The 26,832-nt window shown below is 42.2% G+C and overlaps 1 protein-coding gene across 4 annotated transcripts in view; it reads right to left on the bottom strand.

The window, feature by feature from the left end:
- The window catches only part of SNRK (SNF related kinase), a 1,018,029-nt gene that overhangs the window by 191,151 nt on the left and 800,046 nt on the right, over positions 1 to 26,832 (bottom strand). For 3 of the 4 annotated variants that reach the window (XM_044065049.1, XM_044065052.1, XM_044065050.1), the window contains one exon: positions 1,079 to 1,120. The exons of the other annotated variant lie outside the window; for it this stretch is intronic. In XM_044065049.1, the coding sequence (XP_043920984.1) occupies positions 1,079 to 1,120 (42 nt within the window). The remainder of the gene's footprint in view (positions 1 to 1,078; positions 1,121 to 26,832) is intronic. 4 annotated transcript variants of the gene reach the window in all.

Below are 26,832 nucleotides of genomic sequence, written 5' to 3'. Positions count from 1 at the left end.
CCTCAGCACCCAGAGGAAACCCACTCTACCATAGGGAAGACATGCAGACTCCGCACAGAAGGCACCCCAGCAAGCACTGAACCAGTGAACCTCTTGCTGCAAGGCCACAATGCTAACGACTGCACCCACCATGGCTGCCCTTAGATTAATGGGAGTATTAAATTTGTGTTCAATATTTTTTGCTTTACTATTCTGTGCTTCAGCTTGTTCAGTTTTCAATCAGCTGTGCTTTCAGTCTTCCACTTTTTTGGGGAGTTATGTTTTGGGGAACAGTGCTTCAATAAAACAAAGACAGTACAAACTCTTGCAAATAAAGTTTTAATGGTAAACTCATAACTTCTAGTTAGCTATATCATTTAATCCACACAACCACAGTTATTTAAAATCAAAGAAACCCTGTTACAGCCAAACATATATGTACTTTCTATCAGATGAAATATGTAAGTGCTGAAGTCAGAAAATAAATATTCAAGAAGGGACGGTACAAAAACGGTGACGATTATGTTACACTGTCTTAGAAAAATTTAGTGAAACAAATGAGGACTGGACAAAAACAAGTTAATTACTTTTCTTTTTTTTTTAACAAAACATACAATTATTGGCATTCAGTTACAGAAAAAATGAAGTACATTTGTTAGAACACGGTCAATGTGAAGTAAAAGACATGCCTTTGTCTAGTATGTCACCAAAAGGAAAGTGGATCTGTGGGTGTACTGAACAGCTCTTCTAACACGTGTTATTGGCCATAAAGTCATGAGTAAAGATCACTTTGTCAACATGCACATGTTTAGAAAGGCATCTCCAGGTAAAACAGCAGTCCAGAGATGGATGAAAGCCAGACACATCATGGCCACAGAAGACCTGTAAGAAGGCAAGTACTTAGAAGCAGGGAATAAATTAGCCCAGAGTGTTGAGCAAAATGAAAAGGAAGTCTGTGAGGGCAACCAAGCATGCATCAGCAGATGCAAAGGATGGAAATAAAGCACAGAAATGTTATTCTATGGGAAGCATGCCTGTGAGTAGGGACAAGGAAGCTCTGTTATGCTTCCAATGAGTTAAGGAAATGCAGGATGCTAACCTTTTGGAAAGGTGCTGCTCACAGACTGTGGTATCGACAATCCTGGTAAAGAATAAAGAGAAAAAACAATGATAAGGCCTTTCTGACTCTCATCCACAGTAATAATGAATTCACTCAATTCAAAAAGCTTAAACACATTTTAAAATACCAAAACTGTCTTCCTCCATTTACTAATGCTACTAATTGTTCTTAACATCTGCGCATTCATACTGTGTTTGTGACAGAAGACGATGAAGTGAACAAGTTGCTCAAGTCAGCTTTGCTCATATAAACAAAATTCATTTCATGGCAGTCTCATTTTTTTGAATGTGTGGCTTAAGTAAAATTGTAACGCTATAAAACAAGCAGGAAATCCATCTCCACAGCATGTGAGGGGAAGAATAAAATAGGTTGATAAATACTTCATATAATGCTACCCTAGCTGCAGTACATCATATTTTTCTTTTATGCATATGTTACTGATGTCTTTACAAACTTATCAAACACTAGCAGCACTGCCAAGTCTAAAGAATTCATATAACCATTTTAATTATAGCAGCATTGTTTACTATATTTAAACTTATAAAAGACCAACTTAGTTATGTGCAAAAAATAAATAAATAATAAATAAAAATAAATAAATACTGTTGCTGAAGAACATGCAATATATCTTTGCAACTTCTGGGTAAGATGCACAGCAAGCTGTGGACTCCAGCTATAAGAGGGACTTTCTCTTTGATGTCACAGTCTCTCCTACATCTAAAGAAAACTATTCAAGTAAAATCACTGTAAAGTTCCAAAGCTTTTGTGTGGTCTCTCCTTCTACAATGATGACCATCACCCATCCACTAACTCTCTACATTCAAACCGCAGCAATGAGATTTCACAAAATCATGCAGATGGTGGTATAATGGCACCCCCACAAAATTTCTTATCTGCATTTACAATTTACCAAACCAAAACACTTCAGCCCTTATTTTCTCTGGCTTTTAAACTCTTGTCCTGTAACCATGCCCTGCCTTTCAAGGTAAGTCCCACTGTGACCTCTTTTTCTCAAAAACATTCCTCAGTTAATACCCAATCCAAAGACCTAGATTTATGCCAAATATTGAGTACCTATTCAGTGATAAATTCATCATCCTGCACCCCTCTCACCTATGGAACAACCTTCTCTTACATACTGCAGTTTAAAACCCTAGCAACATTCATATTTAAATTAGATGAATGGGTAAGATCATGTAAGTTCACTCCAGTGGTCAGTAGCTGCAAACTTCAAATACCAGACTAAGCACTAGTCCATCTCAATCTTTCCTATTCCTTCTTGGCTTCTCTTCTTCAACTTCTAGCTCATCTTCTCTCTAGCGTACTCCACTTAAAACTTTATTCTTATCTGCTATTATCTTCTGAACTATTACAGCTCCTTCAAGGGGTGTTATTTTATGGCTTTGTTGGCCAGGCCTGTAACTATTGACATACCACTGCTTTAGTGTACAAAGCTATGAAGAGCCATTAACTATATCTGAATTCCTCTCCTGGACTGGGTATGTTTCAAACCACATCATTACACAAACTGTACAATATATACATTTGAAGGAGGTTAAAACAAAACAAATACTCTCAAATGATCAAAATACATAGGATCATAGGAGGTTACTAGGCTAACGGCCCCATGGCCCTTACAAGCCTAGCCAAGTTCAACCCATGTTCCCAAGGGTGTCTGGTTCCAGCAGACACTAAAATCAGCACCTATTGCCCCTGTCCAAGAGGGACATAGGTGGAACCCCCGGGATGAATTTCCAGTTGGCCATCTAATCGTCCAAATTATGCTTAAATAGGGCCAATGAGAGGCTTTCTTTAACAGACCACAAACAGAAGGCATAAGAACTAAAGGAGGTGGTGTATCAATACTCATTAAAGATAAATACAGCTCTAGATTGTTTAAATGGCACAATTGCCTTGAATGACTTCAAGTGCAATTGACTGCAGGTGAAGACCCCTCTTCAGGTCATTGCCAGCTATAGGACTCTCTCCATGAATCAGGACATCCACTCACCTACTTGGATCTACCTGAATCAATCAAGATACAACCAGATACCTTGGTTTTGGGTGACTTTAATTACCCATCCATAGACTGGGTAAATTCTACATATTCTAACTCACTTGGCCAAAGGTTCCTGGACTTCTTTAACTCCAATGCCCTGGGGACCAGCTGGTTGACACACCCACAAGGGGCTCAAACATCCTGGACCTGATGCTCACCAATATCGGAGACCGGTGCATCACCCCCAGTGTGTGGCCATCCCTGGTGAGATCTGACCACAAATCAGTCTCATTACAAGTAACTATAACACAAGAACCCCCCCCCACTCCCAGTAACAACTAGAATAAAAAACTTCTCCAAGGCCAATTACAACCTTTTATGTGATGGCATAAATAGCTTCATAACCCCTCCCCCTGCTGATTGAACAGACACCTATGCTGAGTTATACACCAATGCTTTATACAACCATCTGTACAATTGTACTGATTCTGCCGTACCTGACAGAACCAAAGCAAGATCTTAGAGGAAAAACAAGGCTGCCTGGTGGACAACTGCCATTAACAGGCTATACAACAGGAAAAATAAATTGCTGTCTAAGAGCAGGAAGGAATGGTCTTAAAACTGGATACATTCCCTCCTCAACATAAATAAGCAAATAAGACTCCCAGTGAAGTCCTCGAAAGCTAACTATGAATCCAAATTAGCTTCCCTAACCAAGAGGTGCATCCATGGATCCCGGGAACTACAGACCAATTAGCCTGACAAACCTTATAGTACAGTTGTGTACACTTACCATAAATGTAGATGTTAGGAGTGTATTCACTGTTGTAGTCATCACTTGTGGGTTATCCCTGCTGGGTAGCCCTCGGCAGGCCTGAATACCAGAGTACAGCATTTCCCTCCTGCGTCAGCTGTTCAGAGACAGTGGCTGATGTCAGGTCGTCAGGGCTATAAAGGGTGACAGCCAACACAATTAAATCAGTTTTTCCTGCCCCCAATAGTCAGAAGCCTCTAAGAGGATATAGAAAAATGGGAGAAGGTGGGAGGGAAACAGGACTGCAACAGTGAATACACTCGAACATCTGCATTTATGGTAAGTGTACACAACTGTACTATGTTCTTTGTGTTTCACTGTTGCAGTCATCACTTGTGAGAAGATTCCCAAAGCTGAAGAAGTGGGTGGAGGCATGTTATATAGGTTAAGGGGGATGCTAGCATGCCCTGCAAGATTGTAGATGCAAATCCTGCACTGGTTTTGGAGAAAGTAGCCAGCTGCTATTGCTTATTGAAAGTGTGAATAGATGTCCATGTAGCAGCCTCCACGATATCCTTGGTAGGAACCCCTCTCAGGAAGGCCGTGGAAGTAGAGGCTGCTCTAATGGAGTGAGACCTGATGGATTTAGGAGGACTCTTTCCATGGAAGTTACAGCATAAATGTATGCAATAAGAGATCTATTTGGAAATGGTCTGCTTATTAATGTTTTTCCTCTCTGCCCCAGGGGCAAACAAAATCAAGAGCTGGTCAGTTTTTATGACTGATTTGGTCCTGTCAAGGTAAAATCTCAGTTGTCTGTGTACGTCCAGGGTATGCAGAATTCTTTCGCCTTTATTGGTAGGCTTGGGGAAGAAAGTAGGTAGGTGAATGGTCTGGTTGAGGGTTACCTCAGAGGCCACCTTAGGCATAAAGGCGGGGTTGGTTGTCAGAGAGACCCTGTCTGCGTGGAAGATGATGAAGGGCTCAGTGGCCATTAGGGCCTGGAGCTCAGATACCCTTCTAGACAGAGGTGATGGCTGGCAATACGGCAGTTTTCCAAGAGAGGTACTTGAAATCTGCTGAGGATGCTGGTTCGAAAGGGGAGAGAGTCAACTTTTCCAAAACAAAGTTAAGATCCCAAGCTGGTGCAGGTGGCCTTTTAGGCGGTCTGATGTGAGCTACACCTCTGAGGAACAGTTTTAACACGTACTGAGAAAACAAGGCCTGCACCGCCTGGACATAGGCTGAGACAGCTGAATTATGTGTCTTGATAAAGGAGTAGGACAACCCCTTCTTTAGAAGCTCTGCCAGGTAGTCCAGAACCAGTTTTGCTGAATACGACTTTCTGTTGATGGGTCTATGGACCTCCTTAATAATGTCTAATGCTTGCTGAGGGCTACAGTGTTATCTGCCTTTGAGGAACCAGGAACCAACCATGTGGTTAACTTGAGAGTGGCCAGGCTTGAGCGCAGTAGCTTCCCTCTCTGTTGTGTGAGAAGGTCTGTGGAGGGGGTAGGCGGATGGGAGGGCACCTGCTCAGACTGAGCAGCATGGGGTATCATTGTTGCCTCGGCCAGTCTGGGGCAATTAGGATGGCCCTTTCTCTCTGATCTTGAGCAGTACCCTGGGTATCAGAGGCAGTGGTGGGAAAGTGTATACAAACAGGCTGCTCCAATGAAAAGAGAGGGCGTCTACCCTCCAAGCTTCTGGGTGAAACTCTCAAGCAAAATTTTGTTAGCTGGCGGTTCTGGTAGCTTGCAAAAAGGTTTATGTCTGTTTTCCCCCCCGATTTGTCTGATCTGAAGGAAGGTCTTCCTGTGAAACTGCCACTCATGTGGATCCAAGAGTTGTCTGCTTAAGTGGTCTATCAGGGTATTTTGTTTCTCTGGAAGGTATTGTGCTATCAGGTGCAGTCCCAGGTTTGAGGCTGACTGCCAGATTTTCATAGCTAAGCAACATAGGGGATAAGAATGGGTGCCCCCTTGCCGTTTGATCTACCACATGACAGTTGTGTTGACTGTCTTGATTAAAAGGACTTCTGGTGACAGATGTTCTTGGAAGGTTAAATTGCTCTGTGCACTGCTAGCATTTCTTTCAGGTTGATATGGAGACCCTGAATTTCATGCTCCCAACAGGTCTGAGTTCGCAGTGCTCCTTTGTGAGTTCCCCAGGCAATGTCTGAGGCTTCTGTGGTTATGGTTTGGCCGTGTGGCTGAAGGACAAAGGGAAGACCCTTGTTTAGGTTGCAAACCTCGGCCCACCATAGGAACTCCTTCCCTAGACAAGGAATCAGGTGGAGTTGGTGTTCCAGTGACTGGGAGTGCTGGCACCAGAGGTTCCTTAGGTACCATTGCATTTTCTTATGTGTAGTCTGGCAAGGGGTATCAGCAGGATGCAGGAGACCATGTATCCCAGGGCTTGCAGGATTTTTCTGGCAGTGAGGTGGGTTTTGTCTGCCAGCTGGGTGAAGTAAGACTGTAAGAAGACCTGATTCTGGGGGGGGGGGGGGCATTTGTGCTGAGGTGTCTAGAAGGGTGCCCAGGAAGGTAATCATTCGTGTAGGTTGTAGATGGGAATTTTCCTGGTTAATGGTGAATCAGAGAGGTTAGTAGGGTTTGCACAAAGGAGAGGTCCTGCATGAGTTTTTCCTTGGTTTCTGCCTGTATGAGGCAGTCTTTGAGATAGGGGTAAATGTGTATGCCTTTCTGTCTGCAAAATGCAATGACTGGAGCCAGGCACTTGGTAAAGACTCTGGGAGCAGTGGATAAGCCAAATAAGGCACAGCATAGAACTGAAAGTGTTGGGACCCTGCTCTGAACCTTGGGTAACTCCTGCAGGACTGTCTGATAGGGATATGCAGGTAGGCATCCTTCAGCTCTAGGGTCACTAGCCAGGCTTGTGGCAGGAGCATAGGTAGTAGTTTTTGTAGAGTCAGCATCTTGAATTTTAGAACCAGGAGGGACAGACTCAGGGTGGAGAGATCTAGGATAGGGTGCTAGGTGCCCTCTTTTCTGGGAAACAGGAACATTCATGACTAAAATCCTTTTCCAGTCTGTTCTTTTGGTACAGGTTCTACAGCTCCCTGGGCATGAAGCTTTCTGATCTGACAAACAGCTTCTGTCCTGTGATTTGCAGGGACGTCTAGGCAACCTGACTTTTTTGGTTACTCTTTGAAATAGAATCTGTACCCACTGGTAATTTTTAGGACCCATAGATCTGAGGTGATGGCCTGCCAGTTTGTTAGAAGAGGGAAAGTCTTCCTCCTAGCCTGCTGGATGACCTGAGGGGTAATGGGGAGGGTAGAGAGTCGAGAGTCCTTGAAGAAAGTAGTTGGTTTAAAACTCCCTTGCCTAGGAACAGCAGTGGACCACTGCAGGGTCTTTGTTGGCTATGGGACTGATGCCTAGGGGTTGTTTCTGAGTCCCTTTCTCTGAACTGGTTTTGTGCGAGAGGGAAAGGACCAGTGTATAGTGGGGAAGTTTCTGCTGAAACTGGGAGGTTGCCCCTGTAAGAAGTACTTGACAGTTTGCATGGACTTGGCTTTGTCCTCCATTTTCTTAATAACCTCCTCCGCTTTAGGTCCAAACAACTGGTCTTTATCTAAAGGGGCGTCTAGCAGTTTGGATTTTACCTGGTCAGGCAAAGGCTGCTCCCTTAACCAGGCATACCTTCTGATTACTGAGCCTATGACTACTGCCCTGGTAGAAGCTTCTAAGGCATCAAAACCACAATGCAAGGAGTGTTTGGCTACCCAAGAGCTAGACTGTATGAGGTCTGTTAATTCTCTGGTAGTACTATTGTTAGGAATGGAAGATAACTTCTGTTTACTCAGTTCAAGTACATTTTGCTGGAATTTGAGCATATGGAATTGACACTTTAATGCTCTTTCAACTAAAGTGGCTGATGTGTATGCCTTGTATCCCATTCTGTCTAAAGCTCTTCTTTCTTTGTCAGCTGGAATGAGATTTCTTGATGAGCTTGCTCTAGCTCCCTTAGGACCTTGAGTAATGACTTCAGGGTCTGCAGTAGGGTTCTCGAAAATATATTTGTGGGTGTCCTGCACACTGTAGTATCTGTCTGGTTTTCTGGGTGCTGGGGGGAGAGAATCTCGTGAAAGGGCAGATTCTAGAAAAACACCCTCCACTATATCCAGGATAGGCAAAATAGCCAGATGTTTATGCTAGGGCAGGTCAAGAAACTCTCTCAGTCTCTTCTTAGACTGAGGGTAATCTTGGGCCTCCCAGTGAAAGTGCTTTCTGAGGGAATTTAAGGTTTCCCCAAAAGAAAAGTCCCCAGGCGGGGAGGCAGATGGAATGGGGTCATCAGCATCAGAGTCCTCAAATGCAGCTAAGGGCTGGTCTTCCATGTCTTACTCCTCAAGGATAGATTCTTCTAATTCCTGGTCAGAGAGGGCCTCGGGGGGGGGGGGGGGCATCCCTTTTTCTTTTGGCTGGGGTGGGAGGATGGGGCTGGCTTCCCCTAATAAGAGTCATCAAGTCTTCTGCCATTCTGAGCAGTTGCTGTGACTGAGGAGCAGGCTGGCTAGGCATAGGTTGGTGGCTGGGTCCTTGGGGCGGGACCTTTTTTGGGAGTAGTCTTAGGCTTGGGCCTGGACAGATCGGTAGTCTTATACAAAGTAAGTTTAACCAGCGTGGTTGTAGTCAGTCTGAGTATGGCTTTGGTAGTTGATGGAGTCTCAGCAGAAGATGGTGCCTGCAAAGCAGCTCCGGACTCAACTGCGTGAGCAAGCGGCGACATACCAGCAGAGGGAGGTAGGTCCGGTGGCATACCAGACGCCGAACGGGTCTCAGTAGAGGCCTGCGACGGTTCCTCGGCTGGCATCAGGGGCTGCAAAGGTGCCTTACTGAGTCTACCTGTAGCACTGAGTTGAAAAATACCAGACTTTTGACCTGAGTCGTCAGAGGGCCTATCTTTTAGGAGCCTACTTCTATCCTTTTCCTTCTTTTTTCTAAGCAAGTCAGTAGCCAGTTGAGAGACCAATGCCATATCACACTGAGAAAAAGGCTCACTAAAATGCCTAGCTACAATTTCAGCTCTTCTTCGTATGGTTCTAGCATTAAACAGGGCACAGAACCGACACCTGGGGACGTCGTGGTCTAGGCCCAAACAAGTGATGCAGAGAGAATGGAAGTCTCAGTGTGGGATCTGCTTTTCACAGCTGAGACAATTATTGACTTTTTCTGACATTGGTTAAAAGCAAGAAAATGTTCCCCAATGGGGTACTTAGCTTTTGACGGTTTTCCTCACTCTGGCAACGGCCGACCGACGAACTCACAAAACTCCTTCTTCTGCTTCTGGCTCCACAGCAAGAAAGACTGATGTAATGACGTCGGCTGCCACTCTTTATAGCCCTGATGACCTGATGTCAGCCACTGTCTTTGAACAGCCGATGCAGAAGGGAAATCCTTTACAATGGTATTGAGGGCGGCCGAGGGCTACCCAGCAGGGATAACCCACAAGTGATGACTGCAACAGTGAAACACGAAGAACATCTGCAAGGCCCTGGAACGAATCATCATGGACCTTATTAACAAAGATATAGGAACTTTCCAAACGCCTGACCTCACCCAGTTGGGCTTTGTCAAGGGGAGATCATACCTATTAAACTTGGTCAACGTCTTCGAGACGGTAAGCAAAGCCCTATAAGAGGGCAAACCTGTGCATATGGCCTACCTAGACTTAGCCAACGCCTTTGACACAATCTCCCACACATGCATCATTGATAAACGCACCCAGCTGGGTATCAGACCATATACTGTCAGGTGGGTTGTAAACTGGCTCACTGATAGAACTCATACGGTCAAAATCGGGGACTCCACCTACTCCAGCAGAGCCCGTAACAGTGATGTTCCACAGGAACTGGTTCTGGGGCACTAGTGTTCAGAATCTACTTCTCCAAAGTAATTTAATAAATAGATTCATTATTTTAACTTTTTAACAGATTTTTAAATTTACACATTTTTTAAAGAACATATTTTTAACTACATGGTAGTATTGGTGTTGTGTGTTATTGTAGGTAAGGTTATTGCGCAACTATTACTTTAACAAATTGTTCTTCAATCAATTAATTATATGACAGCATTAATTTGTACTAAGGGTATTTAAGGGATGGGTTTTTCTTGTATTAATTGTTCTGAAGAAGTCCCTACCAAGGGAAGAAAGCGCTTAACCAGAAATAAATTTAATCTTCTTGACTTGTGGCTGGTGTCCGAGTGCTGGTTCTGCTAGTTTTTGAGTTCATGCTGATATTTGTTTGATTTGTCATTCTGAGGTTCAGCATTATGGATTCCCCTGTGGCAAGCAATGAAGTATTGGAGTTGTTACAGAAAATTAATCAACAGTTGGCTGTGCAAACGGCACAAATACGGACTTTAATGGACAAAAATGAGGTTTCAAAAGGACATTACTTCTCTTGGGAGTTTGGGGTTGCCCTTAACCCAGCCCACCCAATTCCCTACAGAGATACTTCTAACCAATATTGCCAGAGAGAATACTTCAGGTTCCAATCGGGAAGGTGAGGTAACTGAAAACAGTGAAAATGGTGACTGTTTTGTTGATGAGGCTGATGTAGAAGTATGGAAGAAAAACAAGTCTGACTTTTGTTTGAATTCTGCCCCAGGTACCCAACAAAGTAATATTATTTCCGATAAACTAAAAATATTTGAAAAAGACTTAATGGTACTCAAAAAACTGCAGATGGAGAATTCTTATTTAGAGAAAAATATAGAACTTGGGTTGGTACCGCGTGGGCTCAGGTTTTGGAAGTATCCAAATGGGGCCGATGGAAATGAGGAGTTTCTAAAAGATCTGCATGCAGTGTTTGATTGGGCAGGATTTGAAGTCATGAAGCTCATGATTAAGTATAATAAAAAAGTGATGGACTTGCGAAGTAGCAATCTGGATGTATTAAATAAAGACATCCAATCAGACTTGCAATTTTCAAGGCACAGAGTAGAATTTACTGGTGTCGCTAAAAAGGTAGACAGAGTGTAAATTTATTTTTTTAAGAAAAAATAAGTTAAAAAGAGACATTTATGAATATTCACATTATAAAGTGTACCCTTGTTCCTTTGGTAACGTAAGAGAGAAACAACGTAGCGACTCAAATGACATCACCCAAGGGGTGGGCCGGTCAACAGCACCAAAATTTCAAAGGGATCAACGGTTGAATTCGGAGTTTGCAGGAGCTACCAGTGGGGGGTTAGAAGTTCGGAAAGGTTGCGTGACAAGGAACAACAGTTCCATTTTACCGAGGCCAACCACAGGGATTACATACAGCAAGGAGCGAGGCCAAAGAAGTCCAGGAACAAATATCCTTAAAAGAAATAGTTTGTGAAGAAGTTGACGTCCCTTATGGTAGCGCAAGTATGGATGAATTCTCATCAACTTTAAATCATATCGTTGGTAAAGGTATGTTGTGTTCAGGCGGGTTTAGCATCCACAATATTGAAACAGATACAGTTTGTGAAGGAATTGATGGCCCTCATGGTAGCGTAAGTACGGGGGGACTTTTACCAACTATTTATGACAATTTTTCTGCTGGTAAACATATGTTGCGCTCAAGGGGGATTGACATTAACATTAATAATGATGAAACAAGTAATAGTTTTGAAATGAATGAGACGTGAAGAACGAACTGTAGACAAACTCATTGATTGTGCTACTGCACTAATGGAAAATAACTGTTTTTTAAAAAATGGTGCAAATTGTACTTGTAATGAGGAACTGGGTTGTGAGGGGGTAGTAAATGTTCATGATACCAGTAATATACTTAATGGTGCCAATATACGAAATGAAGGGGTTGAAAATGAAATGGGTTATTCAGTGAAAACCTGTGACAGTTTTGATTTTAATTTTTTGTTAGGTAACAATGGGGAAAATCCTGATGTAAACTTTGAATTAGTTTGGAATGAATTAGATGGGAATAATGTAAGTATACCCATAGAAAGTATACATAACTGCACTGTATCTGAAGATGATATAGTTAACATTATTAGCAACAGTGCGATTTTAAAATTTATAACTATTCAATGAAGGAGTTAGGGGTGGAACATGCTAATTTCTTAGCAAAGGGTTTTACATTTGTGCCCTCTAGAAGGGGAAATATAACTGACACCCTAATTGATTTAAAGTCCTTCACTCAGAAAATGAACTTAAAAATCTGGTTCAATGAACAAAATTACAGTGTGGGTAAAGAAGGTAATTTAAAAAAAACAAGTGTGTTCAACCCACCGTTAAATAATGTTATACGAATATATGAGAGGTTGTGTGAAAAAGAGATTAGGCAGCTATTTAAGCAGCGAAAAAGTCACCAGTTTAATAATATGACTAACGAAGAGGAGCGACTGTTGCAAGAATTTACTAATGACAAGACAATTTGTATCATGAAACCCGATAAAGGAAGTGGGGTGGTGATAATGAACAAATGTGAATATTTAGATAAAATGAACCTATTATTAATGGATGGTACTTATCAAGAGAGCTCTTTAAACGAAATACACATAACCTATCGGAAGATAGATTTGGCTTTGGAAGACATGTTATTTCAAGAGCAGATTAGCCTGGAGAAATTTGATTATCTAAAAAATGAGCACCCCAGGATACCAAACATATTTGGTATACCCAAAATACACAAGGGTTTAACTAGGTTAAAATTCCGTCCTATAGTTGATGGACACAGATCTAAGACATGAGCAAGTTCTTGGACAAGAGTATGCAGAAGAGTCTATCACAATTTTCTTATATTACTAAAGACTTGTGGGATTTCCTTGGAAAATTAGGGATCATCAAATTGGTTTCTGGTTTAATTATGGTGACTATTGATGTGACAAATTTGTTTTCAGTTATTCCCCACTTAGAAGGAATACAGTGGTTGGAAAGGCAATTACATAAAACAGGGTTATATGAACAATATGACATTAATAAGATTTCTGCACTCATGGACATGGTGTTAGAGAATAACTACGTATGCTCTGAAGGTCAGTACTTTACACAAGTAACCGGAGTAGCAATGGGGGCAGCCTGTGCCCCCTTTTTTGCTAATCTGATCATGTCTTATTGGGAGCAAGACTATCTAATGCAAAGTGTGCACTGGAGTAAGGTAGTGTACTATACAAGATTTTTAGATGACCTGTTTTTGTTATGGAATGGATCTGAAAGCCAGCTTAAGGAGTGTTTGTGTTATATTAATAGCACGGTCAATTTTTCGCAATTTACCTTTGAATATAGTAATGAAAAGATATCCTATTTAGATGTAGATTTAACCCTCGACAAAAGAGCTTGTAAATTATATTCCAAGATTTACCGAAAACCTACGTTTTCAAACGCATATTTAGAGTTTAACAGTTGGCATCGGGTTCACCAGAAAATGTCCATAGTTAAAGGGCAGATGGTTTGAGCAGCCAGAATGGTTAGCCGTGAGTGTGAGTTTTTAGAAGTGGGTAATATTTGTGATACGTTCTCCAAAAGGGGATACCCAGTAGAATTCTTGGATAAAAATAACCAAGGAAGTGGTGGGTAAGCATAAGTCGGGGGTATATAAACCTATTTTAAGGGATACTGTGGGAGAAGTGGTTGAACAACTAATTGTGGAACAGAATGTTGAGCAACATGAGTTGACTAGAAGGAATAAGCTAGCCCACGAGAGGTATGAGTTGTGTTTTATTACTACATCCAACTTGGATGCCAGTATGATTTCAGAGGTTATTCTCAAATTTTGGGAAATATTGAACTTTGATGCAAACATAGGGCAAAAGGTTGGCAAATACCTCCCTAAAATAGTTTATTGGAAAGATAGGGCACTGAAAAATTACTCTGAAAATAATGTATGGGAGAGTAGTAGAGTCACAAACAGACCTGTGGGTAATTTCAAGTGTGGAAGGTGCAATTATTGCAAATTTATATTTAAAACTAAAGACAGGTTTAAGGTTAATGGCAATAACAGTTGTATTAACAGACATTATAATTGTAATAGCTCCAATATAGTCTATTTGGCTAAGTGTCAAAAATGTCAGGCCTTTTATATCGGCAAGACCAGTAGGCTTTTTAAGAACCGGATTAGTGAGCATGTCTATGATACAAGGAAAACCAAGATTACAAATGCATTATATAGGCACATTAAAGAGTACAAAGACCATAGTTTCAAATTTTCAGTTGTTGACCAACCTGTAATGGATTCCCAAGGGAAAATAACTGAATTGCATTTAGATGTTAAGGAATTGAGATGGCAACTGAAATTAGATGCAACGGAGCTACCAGGCTTAACTGAAACTACGAGTATAGCCTGTATCTTGAAATTAAAGCAAATCATGGAGTAAACGGGCATGTCAGTAATGTTGACTGCTGTCATATTGTTTGGCAAATTTGTATTTAGTCTTTACATTTTAATGCAGTAGGTTTTAATATAATTTAATAAATAGATTCATTATTTTAACTTTTTAACAGATTTTTAAGTTAACACATTTTTTAAATAACATATTTTTAACTACATGGTAGTATTGGTGGTGTGTGTTATTGCAGGTAAGGTTATTGTGCAACTGTTACTTTAACAAATTGTTCTTTAATCAATTAATTATATGATATCATTAATTTGCACTAAGGGTACTTAAGGGCTGGGTTTTTCTTGTATTAATTGTTCTGAAGAAGTCCCTACCAAGGGAAGAAAGTGCTTAACCAGAAATAAATTTAATCTTCTTGACTTGTGACTGGTGTCCGACTGCTGGTTCTGCCTATTATACTTGGTGAACTTCTTCGAGACGGTCAGCAAAGCCCTAGATGAGGGCAAACCTGTGCATATGGCCTACCTAGACTTAGCCAAGGCCTTTGACACAGTCTCCCACACAGGCATCATTGATAAACGCACCCAGCTGGGTATCAAACCATATACTGTCAGGTGGGTTGTAAACTGGCTCACTGATAGAACTCATACGGTCAAAATCGGGGACTCCACCTACTCCAGCAGACCCGTAACAGTGATGTTCCACAGGAACTGGTTCTGGGGCCCTAGTGTTCAGAATCTACTTCTCCAAAGTGCAGGCTAAAACTAAAGGACTGTAGCTGGAAAAGTTTGCTGACTAAACTGGGAGTGATCATTGAAACCCCTAGCAATGTCAACATCCTGCAAGAAGGTCTTATGCAGATTAATGACTGGTGCCAAAGTCATGGTCTTAAACTTAATGCAAAAAAATGCAGTATCATCCCTTTCGATAAGGGTGATGTTCCTGCAAACTACCACATCAATAGCAATACCCTAAACACACAGTCAGTGGTGAGAGATCTTACGGCACACAGGTTGACAGCAACCTTAACTTCAATCACCATGTCTCCACAGTGGTAAGAAGGGCATTTTATATTGCTCATCTCATAAGTAAAGGCATTGCCTCCAGAAAAAAAAGAGGTTATAGCCCCCCTGTACTCTTCCCTCATCAGGCCAATAACAGTACAACACTCCCTTTTGTATGTTGCTTTCCAAACACTTGCAGCAACTGGAGAGATCACAAGGTTCCTTATGAAGAAAAATCAGGATCTTCAAGCTCCCTCTTATGCGGACAGACTGAAATCACTGTCACTTTACTCGTGTCACAGACTGCTCAGAGGCAACCTGTGCCTTGCACATAGAGCAAGCTCTGACCCAGCTTTGATGGCAATGCTGCACATTCACAAGTCAAATGGCACATAAGGTCACTTGCTCAAAGGACCTTAACTTGGTATGTGACATCAACAGAACTTACTGGAGAGACAGATTTGTCTCACAGAGGTTGCCCCACCTTTGGAACGAGCTTCCTATTCATGTTAAACAAAGCCCCCTCATTGGCCATATTTAAGCACAATATGGATGACTGGATGGATAACCAGAAATTCACCCCAGGGGTTCCACCTGTGTCCCTCTTGGACAGGGGCATCAGGTGCTTTTAGTGTCTGCTTGAACCAGACACCCTTGTGAACATAAATTGAACTTGGCTATGGTTGTAAGGGCACTGGGGCCGTTAGTCTAGTAACCTCCTATGATGCTATGATCCTATGAACAGGAAGCTTGTTCCAAAGGTGGGGCCAACTGCTGTGAAACTATTCTGTTTCTCCAGGAAGTTCTGTTGATGTCAGGTTAAATATCAGTTCAAGTTATCAAGCACCTGCCATGTACATTAAATCCAGAGTCCCTCACTACACTGCTAGGGCCTAAAGACAAAGAATTGAACCACTTTTTCACTCCCTGAGACAGTAAACCTTGTATGTAAACACATTTCCCCTTCAAATCAATATCTCTGTACCCTTTCAACTTAAAGTGCACTCCATCCTCAGTATAAAATAAAAATAACTTGACAAATAATATGGAAAGGATTCCCAAAAAATCTAAAAAGTCCTTGTTAAGATCTGCAAGTCAGGGGTATAAATCTCTTAATTTTAACATTTATTTATTAGCCCCCCCCCCAAAAAAAAAGGAACACTGAATTGGCTTCTCTCTCTCTCAATCCCACTATACTTGTTCATAGGTTCATAGGTTCATACTAGGCTATCTGCCCAAGGGCATTTATAAGCCTAGCCCATAGTTATTTGGCTTTCGCCACCCCTTTAGTTTGAATAAAACTATGCCTATTATTTTGCTGTGCCTCTGTCAAGCAGTGACACTGAAGTAATCCCTGGGGTATATCTGCGATCCCCCATCCATTGGTCAAGATTCCTCTTGAACAAGGCCAGCGAGGTGCTCTGCCTCACATGTACCGGGATTTTGTTCCACAGCATAGGGAGTCTCTGGGTGATGAATCTGTCCCTCCAGCATGTTCTATTAATAACCGTGTCAAGGTTTAAGTCTCCCGCCCTTGTGGTTCTGAGGGATCTAGATTTTTGAGGTGAAGCATATTCATCAAATCAGGGTTTGACATGGCCTTATATGTCAGGCACAGGTCACCTCTGAGCAAGCGGTATGAGACTGAATAGAGCTGGAGTTCTTTCAGTCGGGCAGCATAAGACATATTTTTGAGACCCTTTATCCTTTTGGTGAGGGACTTTTGGGGCCTTTCCAGCTGCTGCAGGTGTCTGGTCAGATACATTCCGAATGGGGCATTGTACTCAATCATAGGTCTAATGAGTGATGACTACAGGGGGGCGATGACCTCCCTTGATCTAGATGTGAATCCCTTCATGATCAGGTGGGCAATGTAGAAGGTTTTCCTAACTACTTTAGCAACATGAGTGTCAAACGAAAGGCTACTGTCAACCTGGGTCCCCAGATCCCTGATGACTTCTTCTGTGCTCAGTGGATTGCCACCTATATGGTAGCTAGGGGTAACCTTGTTTTTCCCGAAGGGTATGACTATGCATTTCTTGGCATTTAACTTTAGGCCATGGCTCTGGCACCAGTTATCCGTTTCTGAGAGGCCCTTCTGAAGGATATCTGTGTCAGATGTGTTTTCGACTATGGCCCAGTTTGCAGTCATCTGCAAACTTTGTCAGCCATAACCCTCCTGTGTTTGCTTGTACTTCAGAAAAGTAGATGCCGAACAAGAGTGGACCCAGGACTGAGCCCTGTGGGACACCACTTGTGACAGGCTTTGAGTCTGACATGGCTCCAGCAACTCTGACCCTGTGGGTTCTGTCACTTAGCCAGTTTGCAACCCATCTTGTGATGTATGGGTTTACATTCAAGCTGATGAGTTTTTGATGATACCTGAGTGGGGTATTGTGTGAAGGCCTTTGCCAGGTCAAGGTAGGCTGTATGGACTGCCTTTCCCTCATCAATGGCCTTGGTGACTGTCTCGAAAAAGTCAACCAAGTTTAAAAGGCATGATCTTGCCTTTGACAAAGCCAAACTGGGTTGGATCCAAAGTCTGCAAGTTCCCTATGTCTTTATTTATGAGTTCCATTATGATCCTCTCCATGGCTTTGCAGATAAGGCTTGTCAAGCTAATGGGACGGTAATTTCCAGGGTCGGTGGAGGCACCACCCTTGTGAAGTGGGACCACAGTCGCCGTGTGCCACTCCTTGGGTACGTATCCTGAGGTGAGGCTAAGATTAAACAGCTGTCCTAACTGCGGGTTTAATTCCTCATTGAGTTCATGGAGCACACAGTCGGGGACACCATCCGGTCCCATGGATGCTGTGTTTTTTGCTTTGGAGAGAGCAGTTCTCACCTGGGCGTTGGAGATGTTTGGGGGGCTACAATCCTCTGGTATAGATATCTCTCCTTTTGGGGGGGGGAGAAGTTTGCACTGAACCTGTCAGCCAGTATGTTGGCAATGTGTGTAGGTTCAGTAATCTTCACATCATTTTGAACTAATTCTGAGCATATCTGGGAGTTTCCTCCTAGGTTTCTAACATAGCTAAAGAAGGCCTTATGATTGTCTTTTGAATCCTTGGCGATTTTTCTCTCAAAATTTGCCTTGGATGATTTTATGAGAGCTCTTAGTTTTTACTTATAATGATCAAAGGTGTCTTACCTTTCAAGGATTTTGCTCTATCTTGTAGTAGCTTCCTCCTTTTGCTGTAGAGCTTGTTTATGGCTGGGGTCCACCAGACTGGACGCTTGCCTTTGGTACAAAGAGTCTTAGTTTTGTTTGGGATTGCCTGATCCATGCAGTCCTGTAGGTGCTGGTAGAAGGCATTTGTAAGTGATTCAGCGGTTTGAGTAATGTTTACCACTGGCTCAGGGGCCTTAAAGGAGACCACACTAGTTTTTAGAAGTGTGAAGTCGGCTTTTGAGAAGTTTTTCACTGTGGTCTTTTTGTTTCAGGTGGGGGCGGATGAGGACCTCCAGCGAGATTAGTTTATGATCTGATCTCACCAGTGAGGGGTATACTTCGGTGTTGAACATTGTGATCCCATGTTCGTGATGATGAGATCAAGTATGTTTTCTCCTCTTGTGGGGATGGTGACTAGTTGTTCCATGGCATTTGAGTTTATGAACTCCAGGAACCTTTGGGCTAGAGTGTTTGGGCTTGAGTAGTGTTCCCAGTCTATATTAGGGTAGTTGAAGTCACCTAGTATGATGGTGTTTGGAGATACATTTATCCCCTCCATTGTTTTCAGGAAGGCCATGTGAGGTTCCTGAGTTTGAGAGGGTGGCCTGTAACATGCTACAAATTGCAGAGCAGTCTTGCCTATGGTTAATTGCACCTGGATGGTCTCCGATGCATCGTGCGTTGCCACCAACCTTGAGGTGTGGGTGTCCTTTATGAATATGGATACCCCCCCCTCCTTTCTTGGTGTTGTCCGGATTTTGGGGCTGGAACGCATGATATGAGGTGAAACCTGCTAGAGCTGGGGTGCTCTCAGGAAACTTTCAGCTCCTCAGCACCATTTATGCATTTTTCTTTCTTTCTTCCTACAACACTTGCCAATTCTGGATCCCACAAGCTTAATGCAAAAGGTGAAAAAAAGGGCCCCCATGCGCTCAGTAGTATGTATTCCAGTTTTTTGTAGCTTCCATCTAGGTTTACCGCTGGTTCCACTTATTCTATGTCAAATACAAATACAAAAATTGCACTAACACCAGAGATGTTTGAAAGGGATATTTTAGCTGATAGAGAAAATATCCACTCAGTTCAAGATGAAAGTTAGTCCCTGAACTCTACAATGATGTAATCAATGTGCCCTACATAGCAGAAGCTACACAGATGACACCTTTTAACTTCAGCACAGTACAGTTGCATAAGAATTTACCATAACAGTAGATGTCATACTTATTACTGGTGCAGTATTCCTGATATATGGGATGTCACCGCTGACATCTAGCCAGGATACCAAAACTTTACCTTCCCAAGAGGTTGTAGACCTGACGCATGATCTCATCTCATAAACATAGGGATACACAGATGGACATATAAACATGGACCCTCAGATCATCTCCACGCCAGTGAGTATGAAGACAACTGAGAGAGGGAGACTGGTCAGCTGGGGGGGGTGTAGCTGGAATGTAGCAGAGCAGAGGTTGAGAAGAAAAGGAAGGGTGAAGTAATGGAGGGTGGGATGGAATACTGCAACAGTGATCAGCATAACATCTACTGTTATGGTTAAGTTTTTACACAAATGTACTATGTCCTGACTGATATCATTGTTGCAATATTCCTGACATATGGGTGATTCCCAGAACTTAAGGAGGTAGACAGAAGGGTGGTCGGTTACTGAGCAGAGGAGCTGTCTAGCAGTCCAAACACGACAGACTTAGCAAAGGCAGCCCTGGACCTGCAGAAAACATCACTTTTGTATTATTTGATAAAGAAGTGTACAGAGGACCAAGTGGCAGCTTCCAAGACAGACCTGGCATCTACTCCCTTGTGAAAAGCCCCTGAGAAAGCCACTGCCTAAGTGAAATGAGCTTTTGGGCAGGAAGGCAAAGGTATACTGTAGTGTGAACAGCAAAAAGAGACAGCCTGAGAGATCCAAGTTGCAACAGTTTGCCTGGAGATAGGCTAGCCCAACTTAGGGCCCATAAAGCATACACACAGCTTGTCAATCTTCCTGAAGGATTTAGTTTTGTCTAAATAAAGTCTATGTTATCTGTGAATGTCCAGAGAATGTTAATATTCTTTCCCCCCTGTTTTGGGGATTGGAAAAAAGTGCATAGCTGAACAGCTTGGTTGAAGGATAGCTTGTTCCCTACCTTAGACAGGAAGGATGGATTAGCTCTAAGAGTCATCTTGTCCTTGTTGAAAATAAAGGGGGAATGGCCATGAGAGCTTGTAATTCAGAAATTCTCCTAGCAGAGGTGACAGCCAAGACTAGGACAGTTTTCCACATACAGAAGTTTACAGTAGCAGAAGATGCTGGTTCTATGGGAGGCAATGCAAGCTTTTCTAGCCAGAAATTGAGATCCTAGGGGGGTGGGGTGGGGATGGGTTTCCTTGACAGGTTAGGGTGCAAGACAACCCTGAGTAAAAGTGTGACTTCCACTCTAGCCATAAGCAGAGGGTTAAAAGGGAGGCAGGCATTAATGGCTGACAGGTGAGCTTTTATGGAACAGTAGGCCAAACCTGACCAAAGTAGTTTGCCAAGATACTACAGCACAGCGGGAAATTGTGATAAGAAAGTGTTCAGAAGAGGAAAGTCTAGGATGGCTTTCTACTGTCCTCCTTTCCTTGGTACTACAAAAATGGTGGAGTAAAATTATTTTCCTATGAAAAGTCCTTTGCTCGATGCTTCCCTGAGTCAGGAAGTCTTGAACAAGAGGAGGGTGAGAAGGTACAGTTGGTTGTGAGGAGGATGCTTGCATGCCTTTCAGAGGGGAACATTTTCCCAGAACATGGAATAATTATCCTTGATGGACAGAATCCATTTGTCTGTGGTAATAGCTTCCCACCCGGCCAAAGACGGTGACAATCTTTTGAAAACAGGCACAACAGGGCTGAGGACAGGAAAGGAATGCTGCAAAGGCAGTCACAGATTTTTGTTTCCAAAGGGAGACCTCCCAGATGGGGGCTTTCCTCTGTGGTTTGTCAGAATACCTTTTCCTAGGGAGTTTCTTGGTTTCTGAGTTGACCTAGGATCACTTCTAAGGAAGGAAGTAGACTTAGATGGGTAGTTCCTATGGTATCTAGGAACTGAGGACAGTAGAATTTGCCTGCATTCTTTTGCAGTCTTATTTTGGTCTTGGAGCGTTTTGAACAGTAACCTACTATCAGTAACTCAGCATGGTTTTAGACATGGACATAGCACCACTACAGCTCTAATATCCTTCTGTGACTCTGTCAATCGAGCTCGAGATGCCAGGAAACTTGTCTTCTCTCTATTTCTAGACCTTTCCAAAGCCTTTGATACTATATCCCACCCTCTTCTCCTTAGAGACACTACCCAGCAGACCAATACCCTCCATACCCTTGTTTATCCATCTAGGCTTACCCCAGTGCTCCAGCAGTTTTCCAGGTTTGAATTTCCAACCCTACGGTCCTTGCTACATCTAAGGCCATCATTGTCTCTATGAAAGGTGACAGCACATTACTCACCTATCTGCGTCTTGTGGCATAAGTCTGTAGTATAATAGCTGTACTGCTTATCGGCCACTGACCTTACCAAAGTGCTATTTCTCTGCCAATCACACTGATTGTTTTTCTTTCACTCACGGATTCTCGGGAGTCGGTGGATCCCCACGGGCTCACTATGCTCCCCTACCCTGCTCCCATTTCCCACCCACCCCAGCTACCTCTACATTTATCTATGCATAACTCCTCCCACTCTTCTACACTATCCAATTACTCAGAAGCTCTCCTACCCCTCCCATCACCCACCTAATCACAATTAACCCTACCCACACTATGTCTCAAACTACAACATACTCTTTCAGCCTAATAATAATCACTACTCTTTCAACTCTCTCCTATCTTACCTACCTTCCTACCCTCTCCCACGCTTTGCCTTCACATTATGCATCAAACTACAAATACACTATCCAACCCTCCTTCTCCTCTATAGCCCATGAGCTCTACTCTTCAAACACAATCCTATTTAAATTTATAGTGCTACCCATCCTACCCTGTCCTCTTCTCCCTCTCCCTCCACATCCAACTAAATACACCATACATTACCATCCATACTCACCCTCCATAAACTGTATTAGACTCATACTGGGCAGACTCTCTCTCTTTCCCCGGTGACATCCACTCTAACCCTGGCCCTACCAACACCCCACCCAACTCCCATCTCCATACACTCCATCCCTCCACCCCAAAAGCTTTTGTTTTATTACAATCAATGCCCAAAGCCTCTAAAATAAACTTCCCATCCTCCATGCCTCGTTGTCCCACAACCAGCCTGACACTGTTGCTATCACAGACACCTGGCTAAAACCTAATATAAAAGACAATGAAATTCTTCCACCAGGTTACAAAATACTATGTTCTGAAAGACCCAACAAAAAAGGTGGAGGATTAGCAATACTCTACTCCTCCTCCTACACTGTTACTCCTCACCCCAATTCCATTCCTAAATTTGCCAGTTCTAAACTATCTATTGCCCTCTTCAAACTCAACAAACACAAATCCATATGCATAGCTGTCCTCTATATTCCCCCAGGCAATAACATCCCTATACTTGAAGATATACTTTCCTGGTTTTCAACTAACATCAAAAACAAAACATTTATTCTAGGTGACAAACATAAATTGGGCCACAATTAACTTTGAATCCCCTTCTCTAAATATCAACCTCTACAACTGCACCCAGCTAATAAACTCTCCTACCAGGCTAAACAAAATGGAACCACTGGTACCATCACTGATTGGATCTTAGTGTCTCATTCAAACCTTATTTCAGACACTGGCATTCTTCCTGACCCTGTCAGTGACCACCTGCCTGTACTTGCTGACCATCATTCCTCTCCCCCTGAAAAACACCACCACTACATACAATCTTGGGATATCTCCAATTTCAACCCACACAAGTTCATAGATTGCCTAAAAGGAACAGATTGGTCACCATTAAAAGCGTTGCCTCTTGATAATGTCGTTGATTACTTTAATAAAACCTTCCTGAACTGTCTTAACAATCTTGCTCCACTAAAAACTAAGAGTTAAAGCTTCAACCTGCCCTTGGTTAACTAAAGAAACCAAACAAAGCATGCACCTAAGAGATAAGAAGTGGAAACTATACCAAAAAAATAAATTACCCTCTGTCCTAACTGAAGTTAAACAACTCTATAACACTGTAAAAAAGCCAATAATCAGGGACTGTAAATCACACTATAGCAAGCTTCAATGTGAACACTTATTCAACCCTAGACAATTCTGGAACTCTATCTCCTCCTTCCTCCACCCTGGCAATAAAGATAACCCATCCCCAAACCTAAATTATACTGATCAAAAACGGCCTCTCTTTTCAATACCTTCTTCATAGAATTCCATAGCTAAACTCACTACCAGCTTCTCTCACTGCTCTCCACCCCCCAACCAATCCCCCTATATCTCCGTCCAATCTGACTACCCATACCCCTACTTTTAACCATTTTCCTGTTTCTACAAAAAATAAAAATAAAAAAACTCTTCCTTCAACTCAAAAATGCACCCCTGCCCCAGATAGCTTACCCACATCTTGCCCCAAACTGTCTGCAAACAGCACTGCCTATCCCATCCCCATCATAATAAACAGATCCAGCCAAGAATCATATGTCCCCTCACTCTGGAGACATGCTTTCATCATTCCTCTCCATAAAGGGGGCAAAACACTGACACTTCTAATTTTCGGCCCACAACCATCCTTTCTCCACTATCTAAAATCATGGAGAAATGTATTCAATCCCAAATTATGTCTTATCTGACCTAACTCCAACACAGCATGGTTTCCATACCGAGCATAGTACCACCACTGCCCTCCTCTCCTTTCTATACTCTGTTAACCTTGCATGCGACTCTGGCAAAAGTGTCTCTACTCCTTGACTTCTCCAAAGCTTTTGATACTGTTTCCCACCCCTTACTCTTATCCCAACTCGCCTCTCTCAACCTCTACCCTCCCACTATCGCCTGGTTCACTAGCTACCTCTCTGAAAGACAGCAAGCTGTTAAATGAAAAAACTCATTTTCTTCCTTTCTACACACCCCTACTAGTGTTCCCCAGGGTTCTGTCCTCTGCCCCCTCCTCTAACATTTTCATTAATAACTTCCACCAGTCTATCACTGATACCACACTAATCCAATATGCTGACAAATTGACTATCATTTGTTCAGCAGACACCCCCTCTGACCTTCTTCTCAAAACTCAGTTAGCCTTCTCTAAATGTCAATAAAACAAAACTAATGATTTTCTCCCCATCCAAAAACACCAGTACAGACAAAAACTCTTTTACAGCAAATACCCAGAATAACATTCCCATAGAAATAGTATCACATACCAAACTGTTAGGTCATAGTCGATGAAAATCTAAAATTTGACATCCATATCCAAACAACAAAAAGCTTAACAAAAACTAGGCCTCCTGTACAGTCACAATAGATTCCTTACCCCCTCCACCAGACAAACCCTTACCTCTACTTACTTCCTACCCACTCTTATGTATGGTGCTCCCGTATTCACTAATCTTCAAGTCAAGCTGGAAACCAATACAATAAAATCTCCAAATTTGCCATTAACTTCAGAAACACATCTCATCACTGTCTCTCTCTCTCCACCCTCTGCAATGGCTTGAACTTCCTAACTACCTCAGACTCCTTAAACTTACTACTGCCCACAAGCTTATATTCAAACCTTCTAGTTATCCCTCTCCGGCCACCTCCTTAACCCCCTACATTCCCAACCGCCCACTTAGATCAGAAAAACATAACTTTTTAAAAATATATAAACCTCTTCGACCCCCTGGCCACCTACTATTATCCTGCTCCTTAGCTAAACTCTGGAATTCACTTCCTGCCTCCCTTTGAAATATTTAAAGCTACTCAAACTTAATCATTTCTCCAATCACACCTATTTTCAAAGTGGGAATGTTCCTGTTCCCCTACCACACAACTCCTTAATACCATCTTCTAAGCACTACAAGCTTTAATCAGCTACTACGTGCTCTTTTACTTTTTGCATCTACTTCCTCTCTTACCCTCTGCCCCTTGTAACTCCTCCTAGAACCCACTCCTTTCTCCACTATAAACCATCCTTTACCTCACCTCTTTCTCTCCCTCTTCAGATTTCTACTTCTGAATTCCTAAAAAAAAAAAAGATTTTTCTCTATACATAACCTCTGCACACAAACCTATAGTGTCTTTAATTATTACTTAGACTACATGAATCACATGAATAATTTGTAAATATTACTTAGACTATATGAATCACGTTTTTTTTTCTTTTCTAACTAATGCTTTTCATCACTTGCATGCTACCACTGTCATACAACTTTACAACTTTAACTGTCTATGCATTTATAACTTTGTATAACTGTCAGTGTCTGTGGAGCTTTTTTCACCGGGCCTCCACTGAAAACGGACTCTTCCAGGCCCAGTGGACTACCCTGGTCATCAAACTGTGAAAAAAATAAATAAATAAATAAAATAAAAAAGTCTTCCAAAAGAGCAATCAGAGGCTGTGTGTGCAGGTCAATGCAACACTAGTACAGGTTTATTTGGACTTGTTGGCTGTTGGTGAAGCACCCACCAAGAGGAGAAAACGCTGAGAGAAGAAAGGAGCCACTTTTGAGATTTTAAGTATTTTGCTTCAGATTATTTGTTAAGTTTTTCTGCATTGCTGCCTACTTTTGAGCATTTTCTGGCTTGTTAAACTTGATTTCTGTGTTGGTAACTGTATTTAGAACACAACCTAGAGCTGATTACTGAATTTCCTGCCTGCACTTATTTTTAAAATCGTTTTTTTCTTAAAACTTGCATTTTATCTGTCTCTGGCCTAGCACTCAAGTGTGGGGTCATTTACTGCACTGTTCTAACTTGTTGATACTTGTGAACCTCTGCTTTCCTTAAAAAAAAAAAATCTTGCTTTTTTCCCACTTTTCTGAGATTTAAAAAAGTTCAGTTACAGATTTGCTGTTCTGAACTGTTTGTAAGTTTCTTGGAGGCCATTGTTTGCTTGGGCTAAAGGGAAGTCTCTGTGTTCATCAGTGGCAGTGATAAACATTGAGCAGCCTGCTGCCCCTGTGGGAGTGGTTACTGCCTTGAAACTGTAGTTTTATTGGCCATTTTGGGTCAATTCCTAACTCCTTTATATCCCTTTATTAAAACCCTCTTTTGCGCATTTTTTTGGGTTTAAACTATTCCTGGCTCCACAAAGTCTGCTCTTCACTTTTTCCCTTAGAACTGCTCTCTCTCTCAAATTAAACACCATATTCTCATTCTAAGGCCCCTCACTGGTCCAAATAAGTAATTTTACAAGTTAGCACTAATAAACCATAAGCACTACTTACTCTTATACTCTCTACGATTACCTTGTCCCCTATTGGTCCGTTTTAATTCAGTTCCCTATATTACTCTAGCATGTCCAAAGGTCAGTCAATGGTTTCCTCTCCAGTCCAGCTGGTGAATCTGGGAATTTTGAGGCAATGTTACA

The sequence above is a fragment of the Protopterus annectens genome, chromosome 3.part0 (genome assembly GCF_019279795.1).
Source record: "Protopterus annectens isolate FY-2018-M chromosome 3.part0, PAN1.0, whole genome shotgun sequence".
Classification (NCBI taxonomy): Eukaryota; Metazoa; Chordata; order Ceratodontiformes; family Protopteridae; genus Protopterus; species Protopterus annectens.
This window is presented reverse-complemented; position numbering and strand designations above follow the sequence as displayed.